This window comes from Tachysurus vachellii, chromosome 20, assembly GCF_030014155.1.
Source record: "Tachysurus vachellii isolate PV-2020 chromosome 20, HZAU_Pvac_v1, whole genome shotgun sequence".
NCBI classification, from domain to species: domain Eukaryota; kingdom Metazoa; phylum Chordata; class Actinopteri; order Siluriformes; family Bagridae; genus Tachysurus; species Tachysurus vachellii.
Genome location: NC_083479.1, coordinates 5151809 through 5171621, shown reverse-complemented (window position 1 = coordinate 5171621; position 19813 = coordinate 5151809). Strand labels below are relative to the sequence as shown.

Below are 19813 nucleotides of genomic sequence, written 5' to 3'. Positions count from 1 at the left end.
TAAATGAACCAAACACTATTTATTGGCTTATTCGATTCAAATAAATTTGATTTCACATTTGCATCCTTCAGATTTAACACTGTAATGTATCTCTGTGTTTAAAATTGTGCTACAATTGTGCATTATAAAAAGTGCATTATGGGTATTCATAAAGGTATATCTTGTCAACTCTTATCTCTTTTGTCCAGTCATATAACTGCAATAAATAAATACATAAATAAATAACAACTAAACTAAACTAAATAAACCAACTAGTCAAACAACTATAAAATGTCCAAACTACTATTTATTGCCGTCTAGTGCTTTTATACTTGATTCTTGATTGTAAATAAATAACACTTAAAACGTTTAAGGCTGACATTGTGTGTATATATAAATGTGTGTGTATATATATATATATATATATATATATATATACACACACACACATATACAAATACATATTACTGGAGAATATTACATATTCTCTCTCTGTTTGGCATGTTTACAAAAAAAACACCCAGAAATTCAAGCAGGTAGTTCAACTTTTAGATAAATATCATTATTTTGAACAGACTGGGTTATGTTTGGGAAATGCAAACTTATTTCATCAACGCATTAAACATTGTTTTTATTAAATGTTTTAAGAACCAACCAGGTGAAAAATACTGGTAAATACAGAATGTTACTTAGGTCTATACATTATTACTACTACTGAATTCTGTGTCATGCAGATCCTGAAAGAAACACAAAATAATGGTAGTTAATTTAGGGGTAGTTATTGTAGTAGTTATTACTGTTATCACATTGCATTGCTTCATGTGTTTTTATTAATAGTATTATTTGTATTATTAATGAATACATTAATAAAAAAATTTAAAAATCCTCAAATGGTAGACAATATACATGGGAATAAAACGGATGTTTATATTTTTATGGAGTTTTGAACTGCTACAGTTTCAGATTTTACATTACAAGCCACAATTCTTTGTGTGTATTCAGTTTATTCAGTTCAAATAAGGGGAAAATGGAGGGAAATGTTTAGCAGAAGGCAGCATAAAAGCAATAAGACAGACTAAACAGCGCCACCTGTCGGGGATGGATGTCGCGGCGCCTCCTGATCGTCCATTTAAACGCTCACATGGTCGCCTCCCATCAATGACTTAAAAAGTAGAAACATGGCGGCGTGGAAGTAAAAGACTGACTCAGGCGAGGTACTTGCAAATGAAACAGCAAAAAGTTCATATATATATTTTATAGCGCCTGGAGAGACGAATTGTCGTAGTTAAGACTGGAATGTCTTCGTCCTGCACCGTGTGGACGCTGAAAAGTGTGGTTAGAAAATAAGCCATTTAGTCGCCTGCTAACGCAAAACCCACAAGCTCACTGAAAGCCATCTGGATAAAGACGGCTGACATGAACGCGGTAGGTGATGTGTTTCATTTCCTACCACACAAACTTAGTATTCGATTAATACCCTGTTAAATTTAGTAACATTTATTAAGTGTTAGCCACGTTTCCGTGCTTGTTAGCCACAGCGCTTGTGTCGCAAACAAACAAACTAGCTGGCTAATTGTTTTGTATTGTTTGCGTTACATGGCGGTGTGTGTAGTACGTTAGTATTGTTTATTTATTGCTATTTATTACTATATATTCAGCAAATCTATCGTGTCCTAAGTTATGTTATTAGTTAATATGAAGGGATACAGATATAAAAGTTATCAGATTAATAAGTGAGCACAGTTATAGGCCCAGTAGTTGTGTTTACAGACAACTACAACTGCATCCATTCATGGTTTTACAGCAAGCCCACAATCACATCACTCTGTGATTGTGAAAAAAAAAAAAATTGTGTTTTTTTTATATATATATATATATATATATATATATATATATATATATACATATATATATATATATATATATATATATATATATATATACATATAATGTTATATTTTTTCATTACAGACAACTGCATCAATTCGTGGTTTTACAGCAAGCCCACAATCACTCTGTGTATATAATATATGTAATATAAATTTTATCACTGTCTCTGAATACATTTAATATACTTCCAGAGGTTTATTAATTACCCCAAAATATAATTTACAACCCAAGTTAGTATGATGAATAATACTTTACATGTGGTTTATAAATTTCATATTATTTCACTTCTCTTCCATTGTTTTCCATTATTTTTATTTATTTATTTATTTATTTATTTATTATACCACCTTGAATATTCTGGTGAGGTTGTAAAGATATAACCTGAAGTCCAGCTGCACGATATTTAATACCCCAAACTTCCTGCATCACACTTATTTTTCTTTTACTGGAAGAAAAATGCATGGTGTGGCATTATGTGAATCAGCTCAGATATCAAAATGCTCCCTATGTTTTTGTATTCTGAGCCAAGACGGAAGTGGGCGTGGCTTAGACCGGAAAGTTTTCTTTTAAAAAACGAGAACCTTATCACGTTGTCATGGAAACAACGGACAGAACAGAAACAAAGTCAAAGATGCTCAAAGATGCTATATATAAAGCAACATCATATATATATATATATATATATATATATATATATATATATATAAAGCAGCATCTTTGACTTTGTTTCTGTTCTGTCTGTTGTTTCCATGACAACGTTGTTTCCATGATTACTTTTTTTTTTTTTTTTTTTTAGATTTCTGGTAAACTTTATCTGCTGTCTAATGAGACAAAGCAAAATACATGTTTAAAACACAATTTTTCCAAAATCAAGAAACTTATTTACAGTTGATATTAAAAAGAATATTAACATGTAATAAACTGTCATTTTGTGTTGATTTTGGAGTTTAGGATACATTATTAAATAGTGTTTTTGTTAAACATACACAACACCCCCCCCCCACACACACACACACACCCCACCAACCTCAAAAAAAAAAATTAAAATGTTTTCCCTCTTGTGTGCACAACCCAAGTTGTTGAATCAGCCCAAGTAGACTTACTTATACAGTTAATGATGCTGCATGCCACACCATTTATCTATAATAAGTGAACTGATGGTGACTAGAGTCGCAGCCATGTTGAAACCGAACTGACAATTCCATTTACAGCATTTAGCCAAAGCTCATATACAGAGCAACATGCAGAAATATTTAGTCATGAGCAGGACTCTGTGATTCATAATTAATAAGGTGCTGGAGATTACATAAAGGGTCTTGAGCCAACATGTTTTCTCTCTAGCTTTATCTTTCACCAGAGTGCTGTGTTCACATTAGTTCAAGCTGCCTAAATAGGCACAAGTGCGATGCAGTACAATCATTTAATCTAGAAATAAACTTAATCCATGTCTGATTATCTTTTTCAGGAAGTATTATGCAATGGACGTACTACACTTCACAGTTTTTTGAGCCACCAGCCGTCAAAGGCACATCATCATGAGGAAATCTCTGTCCAGGTCATCCAAGAGGGGAAACCCTCAAGGATATTTTGCACACAGACTGAGACACACAATAATTGTAAGGACGGAAAAAACATGTTTTTAAGGTTTTATACAGCTTGCATGAACACATCTTTCAGTGTACGTTAATCACGGATGTTTTTGTAACGTGTTTTGTTAACCTTGTTCCTTTTGCGGCACAGCCAAAAGACACAGTACTGTAAACGGAGAGCTTATTCTCCCCACAATGGCTGTGAATGAAGACCTCCACACTTTAACACACAAGGCAGAGGAAAAGAGCAAACCGAAGCAAGGCGTGCAGGCCCATTTTTCCACACCAGGTGCAGTTACTACAGAAGTCAAAAACGCTCGCGCACCATGTCCAAAGAAGGCCGGCTGCCGTAGAGTCAAAGCGGGGAAGTCTACAGGGAGAGTGTAAGCTTAGTTTTCAGGCTTTTTCATGTTCTAAATGTTGGTTAATGTATGCTGTATAGCCAAAGGGTTGTGGACACCTGACCATTACACCCATATGCGAGCCTTCTACCAAACTTGTTACCAAAGTTGTATAGGATTTCTTTGTGTACGGCTGCTTTTCTTTGGAATGAAGAGGTGCAAGCCCGTTTGAGCATGACACTGATCCTGTACACAAAGCGAGCTCCAAAAAGGCATGGTTTGCTCAATTTACTGCAGAGAATTGAGTCAACACCACTGAACACCTTTGTGGTTAACTGGAACACTGACTGCATCCCAGACCTCATCACCCTACTGCAGACAGAACTAATGCTCCTGTGTCTGAATGAACACCAGTGTAGAATAATAGTGACAGAACAGGCACTCCAATTTCCCTAATTGAAAATAATGAGCTTAGTGATTTAAAGAAATGAGAATGTAAAACATGTCTATTATGCCACTGTGTTTCCTTTGTAATACTGGGCACTGTCTCATGAATCAACCATATTAATGTTCATTTCTTTCCTCTTAAGTGCAGAAAGCAAGAATTCCAATAACCGAAAAGTCACCGATTACTATCCCATACGGAGAAGCTCACGTAAGAGCAAAACTGAATTAAAGGTTATTATTATTATTATTATTATTATTATTATTATTATTATTATTATTATTATTATTATTATTATAAAGGATTGTAGTAATTGTATTCGTTTGTAAAATAAAATCCGATTTGGAGATAAAACTTTGGTCCAGAAGCAGAAAGCTTCAAAATGCTGATTTTAAAAATCTCAAGAGTCCAGCACAGGACCACAACCCTATCCCTCTCTCCCCATCCCCTGAACTGCTTGATCATGGACCGTATCTGTATTTACACACACTCTCAATTGTTTTGTGTCTACAGTGTGAACAGAAGAAACACCTAGACGAGCTGATCACAAACGGGATAGAGGACGGCATGATTGTAAACATAAGCCACTTAAAACCAAGTTAAACTCACGTTCATCCAAATGTTCAAATCAAACCTAACTCAGTCGTTTGTTGTCCACAGGTGAAGTATATCGAAGGAAAGGGAAGGGGAGTCTTTGCCACACATAGCTTCCAGAAAGGGCAGTACGTAGTGGAATATCACGGCGACCTGTTGCTGCAAACCGACGCCAAAAAAAGGGAGGCTGTATACGCACAAGACCCAGCTACAGGCTGCTACATGTACTACTTCCAACATCTCACCAAAACCTATTGGTACGTCATGGCACCACACCAAGTCTTCATGACAATCAGGATTAAATTAACGATATAGTAGAGAGCAAACGCTGGATGTTTCAAAGTTTTATCACCACCAGTTGGTTAAGTTGCGTTACATCAGAGGCTCTGCTCAGCTTGTTGGCCATCTACAACATCATCATGATGGTGGTATTTGTACAGATAGAAGCTTTAGAGCCTGATCTGTTGTTAACAACTTCTACAAGCTGAACAGACAAATGAACTAAAGCTCTGTTGCATAATTTCCTTAGGTAGCGAGAATACAAAGCCTTTTCTAAATCCCACCACTACTATTAATGTGGGTGAAATAGAAACCTGTTAAACAAAGAGAAAATAGATGAAGGTTTAAATATCGTTACTAAATAAACCACTGATGAGCCAAGGTTAAAGAGAGATTTAATATGGAAGTCTTCCAGGATGAATTTTTCCTTTAAATCGTACTACCATCACACCTGGCGTTTTACATAACATAGAAATAGAAAGTAGCAAAGAGTCAGCTCGTTGTGAGGTCACTATTTTCTCAGCAATAAAATGAGCGTGTATTTATTTAAACCTCACTGCCATGATCGAAGCATACATCTGCTTAGTGTTCTCTTTGCTTTTACCACAGCGTGGATGCTACAAAGGAAACGGACCGCTTAGGAAGGCTCATCAATCACAGCAAGAATGGCAACTGTCAGACCAAACTCCATGATATCAATGGAATACCTCACCTGATCCTAGTGGCCTCTCGAGATATAAAGGAGGGAGAAGAGTTGCTGTATGACTACGGAGACCGAAGCAAAGCCTCTATAGCCGCTCACCCGTGGCTCAAACACTGAAAGATTTCTAGAAGGGAACAGCTTGTTTCTTAAAATCCAGTTTTTAATGTAATTATTGCCTTAGCAAACCGAGAATGTTTAGGGGGTAGTACTTGTTTGGGTGTGTTAATCAGTGACTTAAACACATTTAGGTTACGGTACATATTCCACATGTCCTACATGATACTTTTAAAAAATGTATTTATCCTGCTATATGACATGCTAGTTTTGACATTTCTTTTTCTTTTTTTATATTTTATATACTTGGTAGAGCAGTGCTTCCAAAGCATGCAGTTATAGTCAAACTTTCTGCATTTTTATAAGGAGTTTTCTTAAGCCAATGTATAGTAGTTAGTGGCTTAGCAATAACTATTTATGATGTGCAAAACAATTCTGTGGAATGCAAATGATGCTTAGAAGAGCCATGTTTTAAAAGCTTAGGAAAACTGGAAGGTACCCTCGACTTAATTTGGAGTCTTACCCTTTTACAATGTTGAGCGTGATGTAATGGATTTTTGAAGAAATATCGATCTGAACTTCTTTTTGAGTGTTCGGGATAAAATGACCCACGTGTGATTTATTCAGCTGATTCCCTATGCTGGGATGGGAGAGTTTAATAAAATGATTTTATGCAAAGTTTTTATGTAGTCTACATTTTTATGTTGATGTTATGCTGGATGAGATTATAATTTACCCACTGATCTATTGCCCCTTTTCCACCGAGGCAGTTTGAGTGCTGGTTCGGAGCCAGAGCCGCTTGTGTCAGGGGCTGTGGGCGGGGCTAATGTTAGTTAGATATAATGTTTGATAATGTACCTTAAGTATACTAATGTTATGTCACTTTTACTTTACCGCAATATGATCAATTATCAGCATATATGATAGTAAGTAGCTACATGCTAAGGCTAACTTTTTTTCTGTGTTCATGATAAAATAATGTTATGTACTTTCTCGATTACAACCTCCGTTTATACAGATTACATGGAGATGCATGTACACGTTGGATTCGTCACGTTTGGGTGTTAATGTAGGTTCACAAAGCCATGAGCATTAACAGTAAAGCAACATCCGCCATTGTTGTGTTTGTGTTTGCCGCTGCTGCGCTAAAGTTGCTGGGACACGTGACACGTATACAGTGACGTCAGACTCGGCACCAGTGGAACCAACTTTGAACCAGCACCAGCGCTAGCTCTGAACTAGCACCCGGTTCTTTTTGGTGGAAAAGGGGCAAGTGCTTTATCCTGGGCAAGAGTGTAGTATATTTTATCCCAGGAAAAACTGGGTGTGAATACTTCCTGGATGAGAGGGCGATTACACCCTGAGTATATGTTTGTTCATATCTAAGGGCAATTCGGTGTAGCCAATCCACCCCGGGGTGTTTTTGAGAGGTGGGAGGAAAACTGGAGAACCCAGGGAAGAATTTGTAAAATGCCACAGACAGTTACCTGATCAAACCAGTGACCATAGCATTGTGAGGTGGCATTGATGCCATGCTGCATTCTATGACCATTTGCAGGGGAATTCAATCTCAGAGCACTGTGTTCCAATATCTCATTATTTACAATAGTGATTTTGTGTGTGTGTGTGTGTGTGTGAGAGAGAGAGAGAGAGAGAGAGAGAGAGAGAGAGAGATTTAGATGCTGCTGACGTTTAGTTCTTTTTGGCCTCTAGAGGCCACTAGTGAGCAATTAAATCCTCGAAAAATTCATTATTTCACCGAAAACCTTAAATGTTCCAAAAAGCTTCGTTTCGCCTTTACTCTATCTGTGGTTTATGATCCATATGTTATTAACTGAGCTGCTTTTAAACAGAAATCTCAATTCAAATTCACAATATAGACCACAAAATACAGCACGCTGACTCCCAGAACAATTACAAGACGGGAGTTTCTACACGGAACTATTAACCTGCTGCACAGTACAGAAAAGCCGAAAGTGTCGTATTTTTCTTGTTTCTGCGTGCATCTTTTTAAAAGTAAGTTACATTTAGACAAAAGACTTACTGCTGAGAGGCTGTACATGGTTGGTTGGTTGGTTGGTTGGTTTAAGCTTTTAGTTGCATGCTGCAGCATTGTTTACGTGTCGGTTGTATTTGAGGTCTCTGTAGCTGGCGTTTGGGTTCCGTTTGTTGCTATTGACTTTGTCATTAAGCCTGTGTTCAGTCTCCACTGTGTTAAAGTTTAAGCTCAATAATAATTTAGAAAATAAATAATACCTGCATGTGTATTTGAAACTAACTACTAACGATTTTATTTGCTAATTGTTTCATAATACACTTGGCCAATAAACCTGATTCTTATTCTGATTCTAGTACGCATGAAGGTGTTTATCGGGGTTGCCAGATAAGAACCACCGATTCCACCAAATGTGGGTTTAGAATTCTGAATTCATTAAAATCTAAAGAATAAAGTTTAAACTTATTTTAATCAAACAAACTATATGTAATATTCTTCTCAAACTAAGACTATGAGAGCAGGGAACAGGGATAGTAGGGGTCAATGCATACAAACAAAGTCATTATTAACTCCAGTATGTAAACAGTGTTAATTTCTTTGGTAAAAGAAATAGGGGAATCTTTTTATTATTAATAAGAGCTTAATGTTTAGCTTTTGAGATTATTATAACAAGCAATAAAAGGCAACTTCTTTATTTCTTTTTAAACCTGTACAAATGTAATTAGATACTGTGTTTTAGTTCCTGTTCAGCTCCTACCAGAAGATGAACGAGTGGAGTCCTCTCGCCAAAGTCTACGACCCACTCAAGGCTGGCAGCATTGACAGCACTGATGTCGAGCCCCATGACCGGGCCATATGGCGGGCGATGAACGCCCATTACCAGCCTAATAAAGCTGTAACGGGTGACCCTCTACTCACACTTTATGTTGCGAGACTCAACAAAAAGACAACCGATGAAGACCTTCACACGGTTTTCTCAAAATTCGGTGACATTCGACGACTGCGTCTTGTCAGGGACGCTATTACCGGCTTCTCCAAGGGCTATGCCTTTATAGAGTATAAAGAGGAGCGCTCTTTAATGAGAGCGTGGAGAGACGGCAACAAGATGATCGTAGACCAGCACGAGCTCTTTGTGGACTTTGAGCAGGAGCGCACGCTGCAGGGCTGGATACCACGTCGATTTGGAGGTGGCCTGGGAGGAAAGAAAGAGTCAGGACAGCTGAGGTTCGGCGGCAGGGACAGACCATTCAGGAGACCCATAAACCTGCCCAGTGTGATGCCCAGACCGGGTGACCGGTGGAGAGACGGAGATGGAGGGAGAGAGGAGAGACAACGAGATGAGAGAAAAGACATATCTCCGGGCTGGGACCTAGAGCACGGGAGACAACGGAATCGGAAGGACGACTGGGAACGAGGGAACGAGCGAGGTGGTAGGGATCACCATAAAGACAGGAGGGACTCCAGACGACACAGGGACAGGAGTAACGACAGAGAATCCAACCGAGGAAAGGATGAACGGAGATATCGGGACTCGTACAGAGATTCGGATAAACGATGACTCATGTTTAACTCGGTTCAACTTTTTAGTTTTGACAAACGTTCCGTTCTCTGTTAACACACTCACAAGTAATGAGGCAGGAGAAGATCTGGGGTTAATTTCAGGGTCAGAAAAACACACAACAGAGCCTAAGTATTACCTAAGGAAGAAGACACGACTGTGCTTGTGGTCACTTTTCATTACACAGCGAAATATATTCAATTAAATCACCAGGATTTTCAGAAAGTTTTGTTTAATTTGCAATGTGTGCTTGTAACATTAACCAGGGATCCTGTATTCAAGTCTACAGATGATCTAAAGTAAAGTAGTAGATGCTGAATCATTTTAATTTCCGGTTCCCCGAATGATATGAAGAAAAGTCACGAAAGCGATGCGATGTATAAAATATTTTAATTTTCCATGAGATGAAATTATGCAGCGTTCATTATCCTTCATTAAAGATCTGTAGTGAGAAACATTCATTGTTGCTAAAGTCCTGAAATCTTTTACAAACCACACAAGGATGCATATGTTATTAATATTTTTGTAAATAATGCGTAAACTCACTGAGGAGGATTCCATGCTCACAAAGAAGCTTTCGTCAATATGCTGCATGCTTTCACTAAACAGCTCTACGACTGCTGGTATAAAGCACCACATGTCAGAAGAATGCAGAACAGCTGGTGATGCACATCTTGCGAGAGTCTGGAGAGTCCAGACGCTCCTCTTTTCTATAGCGGAGTTTAGTATTAACATATTTATCTATCTTTTTTCCTCTCCCCCACTGACTTGTGCAAAATTTCGGTTTAAACCTAGAAAACACCACCTCTCAATGGCGATGCACCGCCCCATTATGGGTATATTCTTTACAACAATAAAAACCGCCTTAGCTTTCATTGGGCACTGAATCATTTAATTATTCAATTTGAATTTCCGAACATGTTACCGCTCCCTTATCGATCTAAACGCTTCTCAAGGAACATCAACGTGGCCTCCTTTGCTGTCCTCATGACTGCGAGCATGATCCTAAATTCCAAACACGCACATCAAAACAAAGCCTGTCATCTCCATCTTCTGAGTCGACGTCATCGTTGGAAATGTTGTACGTCTGTACTTCTGAGAGTCACAAACAGCTGGAACCAAATTCCTTTTGTGTGTCAACACACTTGGCCAATAAACCTGATTCTGATCTGTGTTTCCCTTTTTGTTTTAATCTGCTAATAAGAGCTTGCTGGGTGAAAATGTGGCGTCTACTGTATGCATTGTCCATGAGTTTGCGGAGGGTGGTGGTGGAAGGTTTGTGGGTTTTTGTTATTGATTAGCGGGGGCTTTGTGCTTTTGTCAGTGTTCAGTGCTGTGGGTTACATGTGCTGTAAAGCTTCTTGCGCTTGCTCTGTGTACACGTCGTCTTTGCGGGACCAGGTGCTGAAACTGTCGTCGTACTGCGCCATGCCTCTCTGCGAGCTGCGCCGCTTGTCCCGGGAGAAGAAGCTAAACCTGAAAGAGACAATGTGAGACTTTATTGTAGATCGGAATTCACAGTCCATTCAATTCAGTGTACAGTCGTGACGTTTACGCTCTAATGCTGCCTTCACATGCTGCCGGAATTACGAGTTTCCCACTAGGACCTTGCACTTTCTAGTCGTATTTACGACTGGGAAACTTTTGAACCATGAATTTCTGACGGTCCTAAACTTCCAACATGGTGGAAGAGAGAACAGTTTCGGTACCGAACGTTTTGTGCATGTTATTCAGAAAATTCATGATCGCCAGCTTACAGAGTCACTATGTGTTATGGTGTCAAAATAGAAGAAAAAATATAAAAACATCTCTGAATGAACATGGTGTTATCCATGTTTTATGTTCTGTCATCATAATCACTTCAGGAGTGAGATGCAATTCATTTCCGACAGCACGTGAAGGCAGCATAGGCGTCTATATGCAGAAATATATACGGATATGCTAAAAGCTTCTGTGACAAATGTTTTTATCTACTGAGGTTTGAACTCAACTTTCCAATCAACAGCCCAAAAGCTTTAACCATTGAGCTCCCAAAATGCTGTGTTCTATATTCAAGTGCAAAATCTGTCGCCAAAAGTTCATTTTCTTGGAGACGTCAACTCGAGTCTGTTCCTAATCTCATCTGCTGGTATTGTCAAGAAACATTTCTGTGGCTAACAATTTACATGTAGACACCTGACCATCGCTCCCACATGTGGACCTTCACCAAACTCTGCCCACAAAAATGGAAGCCCTGAAATGTTTACACTGTCTTTGTATGCTGCAGGATTGAGATTTTTCTTCTCTGGGACTAAGAGGCCAAATCACGTTCCAGCAGGACAAAGCTCCATGAAGATGGTTTGCTCATATCCGAGTTGGAGGAAGTCTGGTGTCCTGCACGGAGATTCTGACCACAAACCCATGGAACATGAAGTGGAATAAATTTAGATGGATAAAGCCTGACATCACTGTTTTAGTACAAATCCCCACGACCAAAATTTAGCGCAAAACTTTCCCAAAAGAGGAAAAAAAAGTTAAATATAACAACTAAGGGGGACCAACTGCATACTAATGACCATGGTTTTGGATTGGGGACTGTAGTATTCGGGTGTCCACATACTTTTGGCCATAGATTGTTCTCTATCTCTCTCATATATATATATATATATATGTAAAAAATAATGTGTGGTCCAAACTGAGTGTGTTTTTATCAGCTATTTGGTCACGCCATTTCATTTCTTCCAGGGTAAGCGGGAGGGTCCATCATGATTGGGGTGCCGTTTGTGTCCCGGTGATATTCCTTTCACAAATACACACATGTACGAAGGTAAAAGACGTTTTAAACTTGGGTGAAAGGTGAAGTGTCCTGTACTACAACCTGCGTGTTTCAGATACCGAAAAAGCATTAATCCGTTGAACATCGCATGAGACATCCGTCACGGTTTTACGTTACACGTTTTAGTTCCTTATATACATAATTATACGTTTATATTACGTAAACACGTTCACCTCGGTGACAGGAAGTAAACGACTGACGAGATGATTTAGAAAATACGACCCCGTGATCAAGATTACAGGTTGAATGGAATAAAACACAAGTGAATCTATAAAAATGTCCTCATGTCATAAGATGACCATCTAGTCAACTACAGTTTGTATATTTGCTATTTCTATTCTTAAAAAACTTCACTCCACTACACAAACTCTATGCTTTTGTAGATTGAAAGTTGTCTAAATGTGACATCCCCAATCATTGGAATCACCCAGTGACTTCCCCTAGATCAAGTGAGCACTTCACACAAACATTTCAGCCATCCATGTGATAGTGAGTCACACCAGGAAACACACAGAAAAAGTGCTGGGCTAATCATTGTTAGGGTTTTTAAAATCCTTAGTGAGGCAGTGGGTCATGGTTAAGTCACAAGCGTTAGCATATGAGCTGGACTAAGCGAAGAGGAAGTGCTGTGTTTTTTTATTTTTATTATTCTGACTGGCTGATTCTAACAACCTTCCTGCTAACAAACTCCAGACAGCACAACCCCACAATCAGCCAATCAGAATAGTCTTAGTGTTACAAACACCTCCAATGAGTGGTCAGGAGGGAGGAAAGGAAGGGAGGAAGGTAGGAAAGGCATGCAGTGGGGAAAAAAAATACTCATGCAGGGCTACGGTAAGGAGTTAAAATCATAACACAAAGGTCAACAATGAAAAAGGGCCATACAAGAGAAACAAGTCGTCTGATTGGCTGTAAAGTGGGGTCATCTGCAATCAAGCCAGCCGCCACCATCGGCATAATGGCTGTGAAGATCCTGTTGCAGAAAGGCACAGACACGGAGAGTTGAGCAAATGAGGGAACAGACACCACAATATCGCTCAAGCTAACGCTGGACGTCTGCCTAAAAATAAAAAAAGACCCTCTCTGTCTGGGGAAATAGTAGACGCGACTCGTGCATGTACAGTATTACCCAGAATGCTCTGCTGACACCAGGATCAATAATGGTTGATGTCACAAGGGTGCAAAAAGACATGAAATGCTGAAACAGCACGTCCAAACGGCATTCAGTGATGGATGTTTAATGCCGTTTGGTCTGCATTATTGACTGCATGTGCTTATAAGTAGCAATGTGGGCTTTATAAAGTGGAAATATGAGCTGCTCTGGGAATACGGTTCCTTGTGAGTGTGTGTGTGTGTGTGTGTGTGTGTGTGTGTGTGTGTGTATATATATATATATATATATATATATATATATATATATATATATATATATATATATATATATTTATATATATTGTGTGTGTGTGTCTGTGTGTGAGAGACAGAGAATCAAGGCGAAGTAGAAGGAGGAGGAACTTTGTACGCACAAGCGCTTTATGCCAGACTCTGGCTGGACGCTGGTTCGGGAGCGAGGCCTGAGTATAGGCGAAGGGTCCGGAGTAGGCGGGTGTGCATCGTCTTCCTGCTCGTCACTGGAGGAAAAAAAAAAACACTCAAGTACATCGATGCATTAAAAACCATCACCCTATTGATTTCTGAATTAATCAGCATTTCCGTTCTGATTGGTCGGAGCTGCTGTGGTGCAAATCACGTTGCTGTTTCCATGGTAACATAATCAAGGTCACTTGTCTACGTGAATCAGGGTTTTGTAACAGTCAGAGCTGAAGGTTTTTTTTAATGTTTTGCGGTTTCTCAATTATCTTCGAGGGGGACAAAAATAAGCTGGTGTAGGAAGGGTTGTAACTATCAATGGATAAAAATTCTGCCATTTATTTCCTTTTTCCTTTGCTTGTTAAAATTGTTCTATAGGTTACAATAAAGTTGGTGTGCTATTTTGAGATCATTTATTTGTTTATTATTAGTGCATTTTGTTGAATATTCTAATAGAACTGGGCCAAATCTGATGCGATAAGAACTTATCTTTCACCTCCAGTCACCTTGATGATGATGATGAAGTGAAACCTGTCTGTTCATGAATATTTAATAGACCAATTACAAGGCAAAACGGCTGACCTTTTGTAATAGGCAATTTCCTCTTGCAGCATGAACACTTTGGCCTTCAGCTCATTCCTCTCGTGCAGGACGTCTCGCAGCTCTTGCAGAGTGAAACGCGGTCGGTTCGGATCTTTGGGATCGAAAGCCGCTTCTTCCTCAGACAAGGCCTCCTGTGGAACGAGAAGAATGGAAAGTATAAAGGTCGGGAGAAGCACCGCATGCAGTCTGCCGTGTCAGCAGTCGTTCCACAAAGATGCACTGATTAGTCTAATTAGTAGATATAAAAGACACCTAACACTGTACTTACATCCATCACGATCCATAATCTGAGGGTATTGAAATAATTCATGTTCATGCCACACAGTTACCGTATAGACTGCAAGAGTCTTCTCTTGTTCTCTCACAACACTTTGCCAACACTTTGCCAACACACACTCTCATGCTGACGATTTAATTCATGCCCGACGAAAAACAGCACAACCTGAACAGATTAGATTACAAATGCTTGTATTAAACAGCACCAGCACTGGTATTCACTGCAGGTATTCGATGCAAATTAGTCTCAAACCGTGCAGCCCTGGCGAGCTAAATGTTTACCCATAACAACACAGCCTCTTCCTCCTCATCATCATCATCCTCATCCTGCACCTCCGCCTCTTCATCGTCTGGAAGCAAGCGGCGGTTACGTGTAGCCAGGGACGTCGGAGGATCGCACGATTGCTTGAGCTCGGAAAATAAATTCTGACCCAAGACAAGGGTGGTAATAAAACAGTTATGATGAGTTACAACTAAAGGAGTGCGGAGTAAATGTTTGACCTGTAATGACCTCGATACCTGAATTCTCTGCTTATAACACTATTATTCCTTCGTCATTAAAAGCACAGTTCTATCACACAATCCTAACACAGCTTCCACTGTATCCTGACATCATGCTGCGCAGCACTGTTCGACTGAACTGCGCCTTTAAATGTCCCTAGGTCAAGTTTTTCTAGCTTGCTGGCCAAACCACAGCTATATTTATCCACCAGCTCAGCCTCATCTCGCCTATGACACACCGACTGTCTGATTCACTGCAGTCACGTACATGTGAACAGTCATGATATACGACATCATCACATTTAGAGCAACATGAACTTAGTACAACTTTAGGAAAAAAAGGGTCATTTGTTTCATTTCCTTCTATATGTAAATCATTAATAATACAAAAGAATAAATAAATGAAATAAAACTAAATTCTAATGAAGATTTAACCATCTATGTAATTTATTTGTGTTTTAAGTAAGGTTACTGTATCTTGTATCTGGAAACAGCAACGTCTGAAACTCCAACAAAAAAGGATTTTTTTTTTTTTTTTTTTTTTTTTTTTTTTTTTTTAACGTACTTGTGCAGGTGATGGTGGAGCAGGTGGCTCCTCGGTTTCGGGGCTTTTCTTCTCTCCCTGAAGACGCTCTCTGAGTCTTGCCACCTCTTGCCTCAGGCTCACCAGCTCCTGCTGCCTGGCCTGGGCGAACGCCTCGAGCTCCACCTTCTGCTCGATCAGGGCCTTGCCCTGCGCCTCCACCACTGTGATCTTATGCCTCAGATCGTGGTTGATCTTCATCAGCCGGTTCTGCTGCTGCTGCAGCTGGAAGACACACGGGTGAGGCAGGAGGGACTCAGATCATTAAAGTGGAAATAAGGCTCTTTCAGGGAACAAAAAAGGAAATCGGTGTCATCTTGTATCTTGTAAACATAATGCAAATGTGTGAAACCAAGAACACATCCACCAACAGTCCTGAGAAAAATATACACAGAACGGTATGAAGTAAAGGCTGGGGCTGATTTCATGCTAGGAAAGACTGTAGAGAAACACGAGCCTCTCTTTGACAGCCATATCGATGGATTATCATGAATGAGACATCCACGGTGTTCATGTGTTTTGATGAAGGTATAATATATGTGGATTACTGACTCTCTTTAATGACTCTGGAGCTTAAATACTAAGTAAGAAAAGTCACTAGACTTTAAAAAAAAAAACCACAATCCTGTGCTCTATCTATTCAACCCAGATGATTTCATAACAGAAATGCTGACTGATAGGTAGAAAATATTTCTATCCCTCCCATTCACTGGAGATGAGACATGATGAGGGAATGTAGTATGTTGTTGTGCACTGGTGTGAAGTGAAATGTAAAAGTGCTCACTTACTGCTTCAATGTCTTCGTTCTTCAGCGTTAGTTCTCGATCCTTGGCGCGAATCTCATCCCTCTGTTTATCCACCACCTCCTTTAACTTTTTCATCACTTGCCTCTCCCTTTCTGACATACCTGGCAACCCAGGGAGAAACATATATTAGATATAAATAAATCTTTGATACTATTGGGCTGAAGGTTGGGAAATGAAATCCCAGAATGAGTGCTGATACACTGGTTCTTGAATCGAATTCTCCTCAGTCTGGATAAACACGTCAGCCAGATGGAAAAGACATTTCAATAGTTTTACATAGTCAAAATGCTTATCTCGTTATATTCTTTTCTTTTTTTTTCTTCGAAATGTATTTGGTCTGCTGTTTGCTTGTATCTTTTGTACTTTTCTGTAGATTTTACAGAAAACTGGCAATATGTTGCATTCTGAGGCATGATACTACGAGTCATGTAAGTTCCTCTTCAAACTCAAACGCTGGTGGGCTTAAAATAGATTTGCGTTAGTGGACCTCTGATGCATTTAAACACACACACACAAAGTCATCCACCGACAAATATAACTCACTTGGTCAAAACATAACTCTCCCTGCATTTACTGGATAAGTGATTGGACTTTAAAGAGGCTTTCACACCAGCAGTTTAGTCCAAAACTGAGCAATTAAAAAATATGTAATGTAAAAGCACCATTATTTTCTGCGAAATAAATTTCAAACATTCTATATCATATATCACATATAGTCTAAAAATTATTTTCACATTATTACCTTCCATACTAATGTACTGCATTACTGTTCTGTCCCTGGTGGTACTGTATGTTATTAAATATTGTGTTCTTAATATTAAAAATTAAGCACAACATGTAAAATGATCCCTAACAGGTCACTGGACGGAGGATGACAGAGCTCTGTAACGAGGCACGTGTGACTGTAATGAGCACTGTGGAATCTCTGTGTGTCCCCCCAAGCTGGCCTGCTATTGCAGTATACGCATCTTGGCTTCCCTTCAGTTACACACAGAAGGACTCCTTTGTGTGGCCTGGCCGAAGGTCTTTTGTCCATCTCTGAAGAGCTGAGAGAGAACGAGCGTGTCTGCGGCTATGAGTATTTACTATGAGTGTTTTTTTTGCGTGCTTGTATGTGTGTGTGTGGGAAAAGTGTAAACGAGGAATTAAACCTGTATCGGAGCCAGCGACTCAGGATCCACGTATTCATAAACTTCCTTCCCTCTGTGGCCTCCCTGCATATTGAGATTCTGGATCTGAGAGAGTCACTCTATTCAAAACACAGATGCAGATGCAGAGTCGCTCTAGGAAGCTCATGTAAATTACCTTCCTGTCTCTGAACATCCTCCTCTGTCATTGGGTAGTCCTTGACTGACAGGTTGTTGAGGAGGGTCTTGTTTTCCTCTTGCAGCTGGGCAATCTGAGACAACAAGTCTTGGGCTTCCCCTCGCCACACATCCTCGACCAACTCCAGCTCCTGTGCACAAACACAGCAGAATCTCAACACTGTGAGATGCCTTTAAAATACACACACACACACACCTCATTCAAATACACACAAAGCGTTGTGACCTTCACGTAAAACATCATCCTCCATTCATGTCATCCAAATACTACGCTCTAGGGTTTCTAAAAATTTCTGAAGACGCTCAAGGTACAAAAAGTGTCCTCAAGCGGAGACATTTTGTACCTTTACTACACACTTTTTACCTACATGACAGAAAACGTGTACTAAAATGAACCTTGTTGCTAAGTGCACTTTTATTTATCACCTGTGCTAATTACTGTAAACTTCACAGATACACTATATGAATTATTTATACCATTATTTTTCATCACACTTTCAGAAAAGTTTCCTTTTGTGCCACTAACAACTATCTTTCAGTTGGATATAGTGTAGCTTTAGCACCAAGTACGTAGCATAATTGCTTACATGAACAATTTGAGGTAACAGTTACAAAGGAAAGGTGCGAAATGTGTACACTTGAGGAGATTAGCATCTTTAGCATCCTATTTTCTAAGCCTGTTTGTTTGTCTGGGTGAGAAAAAGAGGGTTTTCAGGTGTGTATTTATTTAGATGACTGGTAATATTTAAGGTTACAATTTCATGCTGCTTTCTAGGTAAAGGACACATATTAAGCGTCCTACAGCAGTCGCAAGGACAAGTAGCTATAGTTTATTTTTGTGTATATATATATCGATTAGGATGCGGTTTCTATTTCCGGCCATAAACAGGAAGTCCCCTCTGTTATAGCTTTGCTCTGGTTATTAATATGGTAACCAGAACAACAATATCATTGTTAATAAATCTCAAGTCGGTTGTACCTTTTTGTGCTTCTTTTCCTTTTCCAGGCGGTCCAGTCGCTCCAGTCGAAGTTTATCCAGCTCTAATCTCAGCTCCTCGGTCTCTGGACTGATGCTGTTGCGGCTCACCATCACCTCTAAAATCTCCAAAACCCGCACGACTTTCGGCATGAGTCTCGCCAACGCTTCACACCCGTATTGATCTATAATCCGCTCAAACTCCTGGCCCACCACAGCTGCTATGTCGTACACGTCCATAACGGTTAAATCCGCCACGTTTTTCTCCAACGCCGATCCGAATCCTTCCATGACTGTCGCTTCCCAGCCGCCCTGCTCTATTTCCTATCAAAACTTTTTCGTTGTTTCTTTCTCTACGCGTAAAAAAAAGCCGGACTAGTCTCACGAAGCACTCACACGACACGTAACGTCATATTTTCGGTGATAGCGGTCACACAAGCTGTTATAAAGACTAAATTTAACGATAATAACAGTTGTTCCATCGTCCGTCCCGTTTCTTGTCCCGTGTTTCTTCCAGTGGAAATCGCCGCAGTTTGTACGCATGCGCAAGCGACACCGGATAGTTGAAATGGCATCAGTCAGAACTGTCCAGAGTTATTTATAATAGTAAGACACAGAGCTTTTTTTATGCTAGGTGAATTGTCCAGTTATGTAGCTTTTGTTTTCTGCCATGATTTTCACAATACAAAAACAAAGGACCTGTGTAACTGGGTAATGTATAAACAGCAGCCATATCAAATGTGGTGGTGTTTCTTTCCCCCAATCCCCCCCCCAGACACTACAAGTTGTTGTTTTTTTTATTTGATGGCATGAAAAATTTAACTAAACATGTTCTGTCAACATTTCTATCACACTAGTCTTTATTTAAACATATACAGAACTAAAAGAAATGTAAGTGAAGGAAAATATG

General features: G+C 39.5%; 3 protein-coding genes across 5 annotated transcripts; 2 read left to right on the top strand and 1 right to left on the bottom strand.

Annotated features, from left to right (window-relative positions):
• Positions 1 to 1078: 1078 nt before the first annotated feature.
• Positions 1079 to 6555, top strand: kmt5aa (lysine methyltransferase 5Aa). The gene is made up of 7 exons (XM_060896267.1): positions 1079 to 1404; positions 3335 to 3485; positions 3610 to 3841; positions 4390 to 4477; positions 4758 to 4817; positions 4905 to 5095; positions 5727 to 6555. Exons 1-7 carry the CDS (start codon positions 1396 to 1398, stop codon positions 5935 to 5937), a joined length of 942 nt encoding a protein of 313 aa, XP_060752250.1. The 5' UTR covers positions 1079 to 1395; the 3' UTR covers positions 5938 to 6555.
• A 1010-nt stretch (positions 6556 to 7565) lies between these two features.
• Positions 7566 to 9885, top strand: snrnp35 (small nuclear ribonucleoprotein 35 (U11/U12)). The gene is made up of 2 exons (XM_060895925.1): positions 7566 to 7890; positions 8610 to 9885. The coding sequence occupies exon 2, from the start codon at positions 8634 to 8636 to the stop codon at positions 9426 to 9428; it is 795 nt and encodes a 264-aa protein (XP_060751908.1). The 5' UTR covers positions 7566 to 7890; positions 8610 to 8633; the 3' UTR covers positions 9429 to 9885.
• rilpl1 (Rab interacting lysosomal protein-like 1) lies at positions 9800 to 19447 on the bottom strand. Of its 3 annotated transcripts, none has more exons than XM_060895924.1 (8): positions 18907 to 19447; positions 17908 to 18058; positions 16585 to 16703; positions 15779 to 16021; positions 14995 to 15138; positions 14416 to 14567; positions 13770 to 13874; positions 9800 to 10904 (listed from the first exon to the last, which is right to left on the bottom strand). In XM_060895924.1, the coding sequence occupies exons 1-8, from the start codon at positions 19192 to 19194 to the stop codon at positions 10769 to 10771; spliced, it is 1338 nt and encodes a 445-aa protein (XP_060751907.1). In that variant the 5' UTR covers positions 19195 to 19447; the 3' UTR covers positions 9800 to 10768. The 3 variants fall into 3 exon arrangements, with proteins under 3 accessions (XP_060751907.1, XP_060751905.1, XP_060751906.1); XM_060895923.1 differs by lacking the exon at positions 14995 to 15138 and adding an exon at positions 13129 to 13216 and having other exon boundaries at positions 10764 to 10904; positions 18907 to 19446; XM_060895922.1 differs by lacking the exon at positions 14995 to 15138 and having other exon boundaries at positions 18907 to 19446.
• Between the last annotated feature and the right edge of the window lie 366 nt (positions 19448 to 19813).

Excerpts from the sequence above, each read along its gene's own strand:
- kmt5aa (XM_060896267.1), top strand. Across the intron at positions 3,842-4,389 it reads GGGAAGTCTACAGGGAGAGT|TGCAGAAAGCAAGAATTCCA; the intron begins GTAAGCTTAGTT and ends TTTCCTCTTAAG. Across the intron at positions 5,096-5,726 it reads CATCTCACCAAAACCTATTG|CGTGGATGCTACAAAGGAAA; the intron begins GTACGTCATGGC and ends CTTTTACCACAG.
- snrnp35 (XM_060895925.1), top strand. The coding sequence starts at position 8,634 with ATGAACGAGTGGAGTCCTCTCGCCAAAGTCTACGACCCACTCAAGGCT.
- rilpl1 (XM_060895924.1), bottom strand. The coding sequence starts at position 19,194 with ATGGAAGGATTCGGATCGGCGTTGGAGAAAAACGTGGCGGATTTAACC. Across the intron at positions 14,568-14,994 it reads AAGAGGCTGTGTTGTTATGG|GAGGCCTTGTCTGAGGAAGA; the intron begins GTAAACATTTAG and ends CTCGTTCCACAG. Across the intron at positions 10,905-13,769 it reads GAGTCTGGCATAAAGCGCTT|GTTTAGCTTCTTCTCCCGGG; the intron begins GTGCGTACAAAG and ends TGTCTCTTTCAG.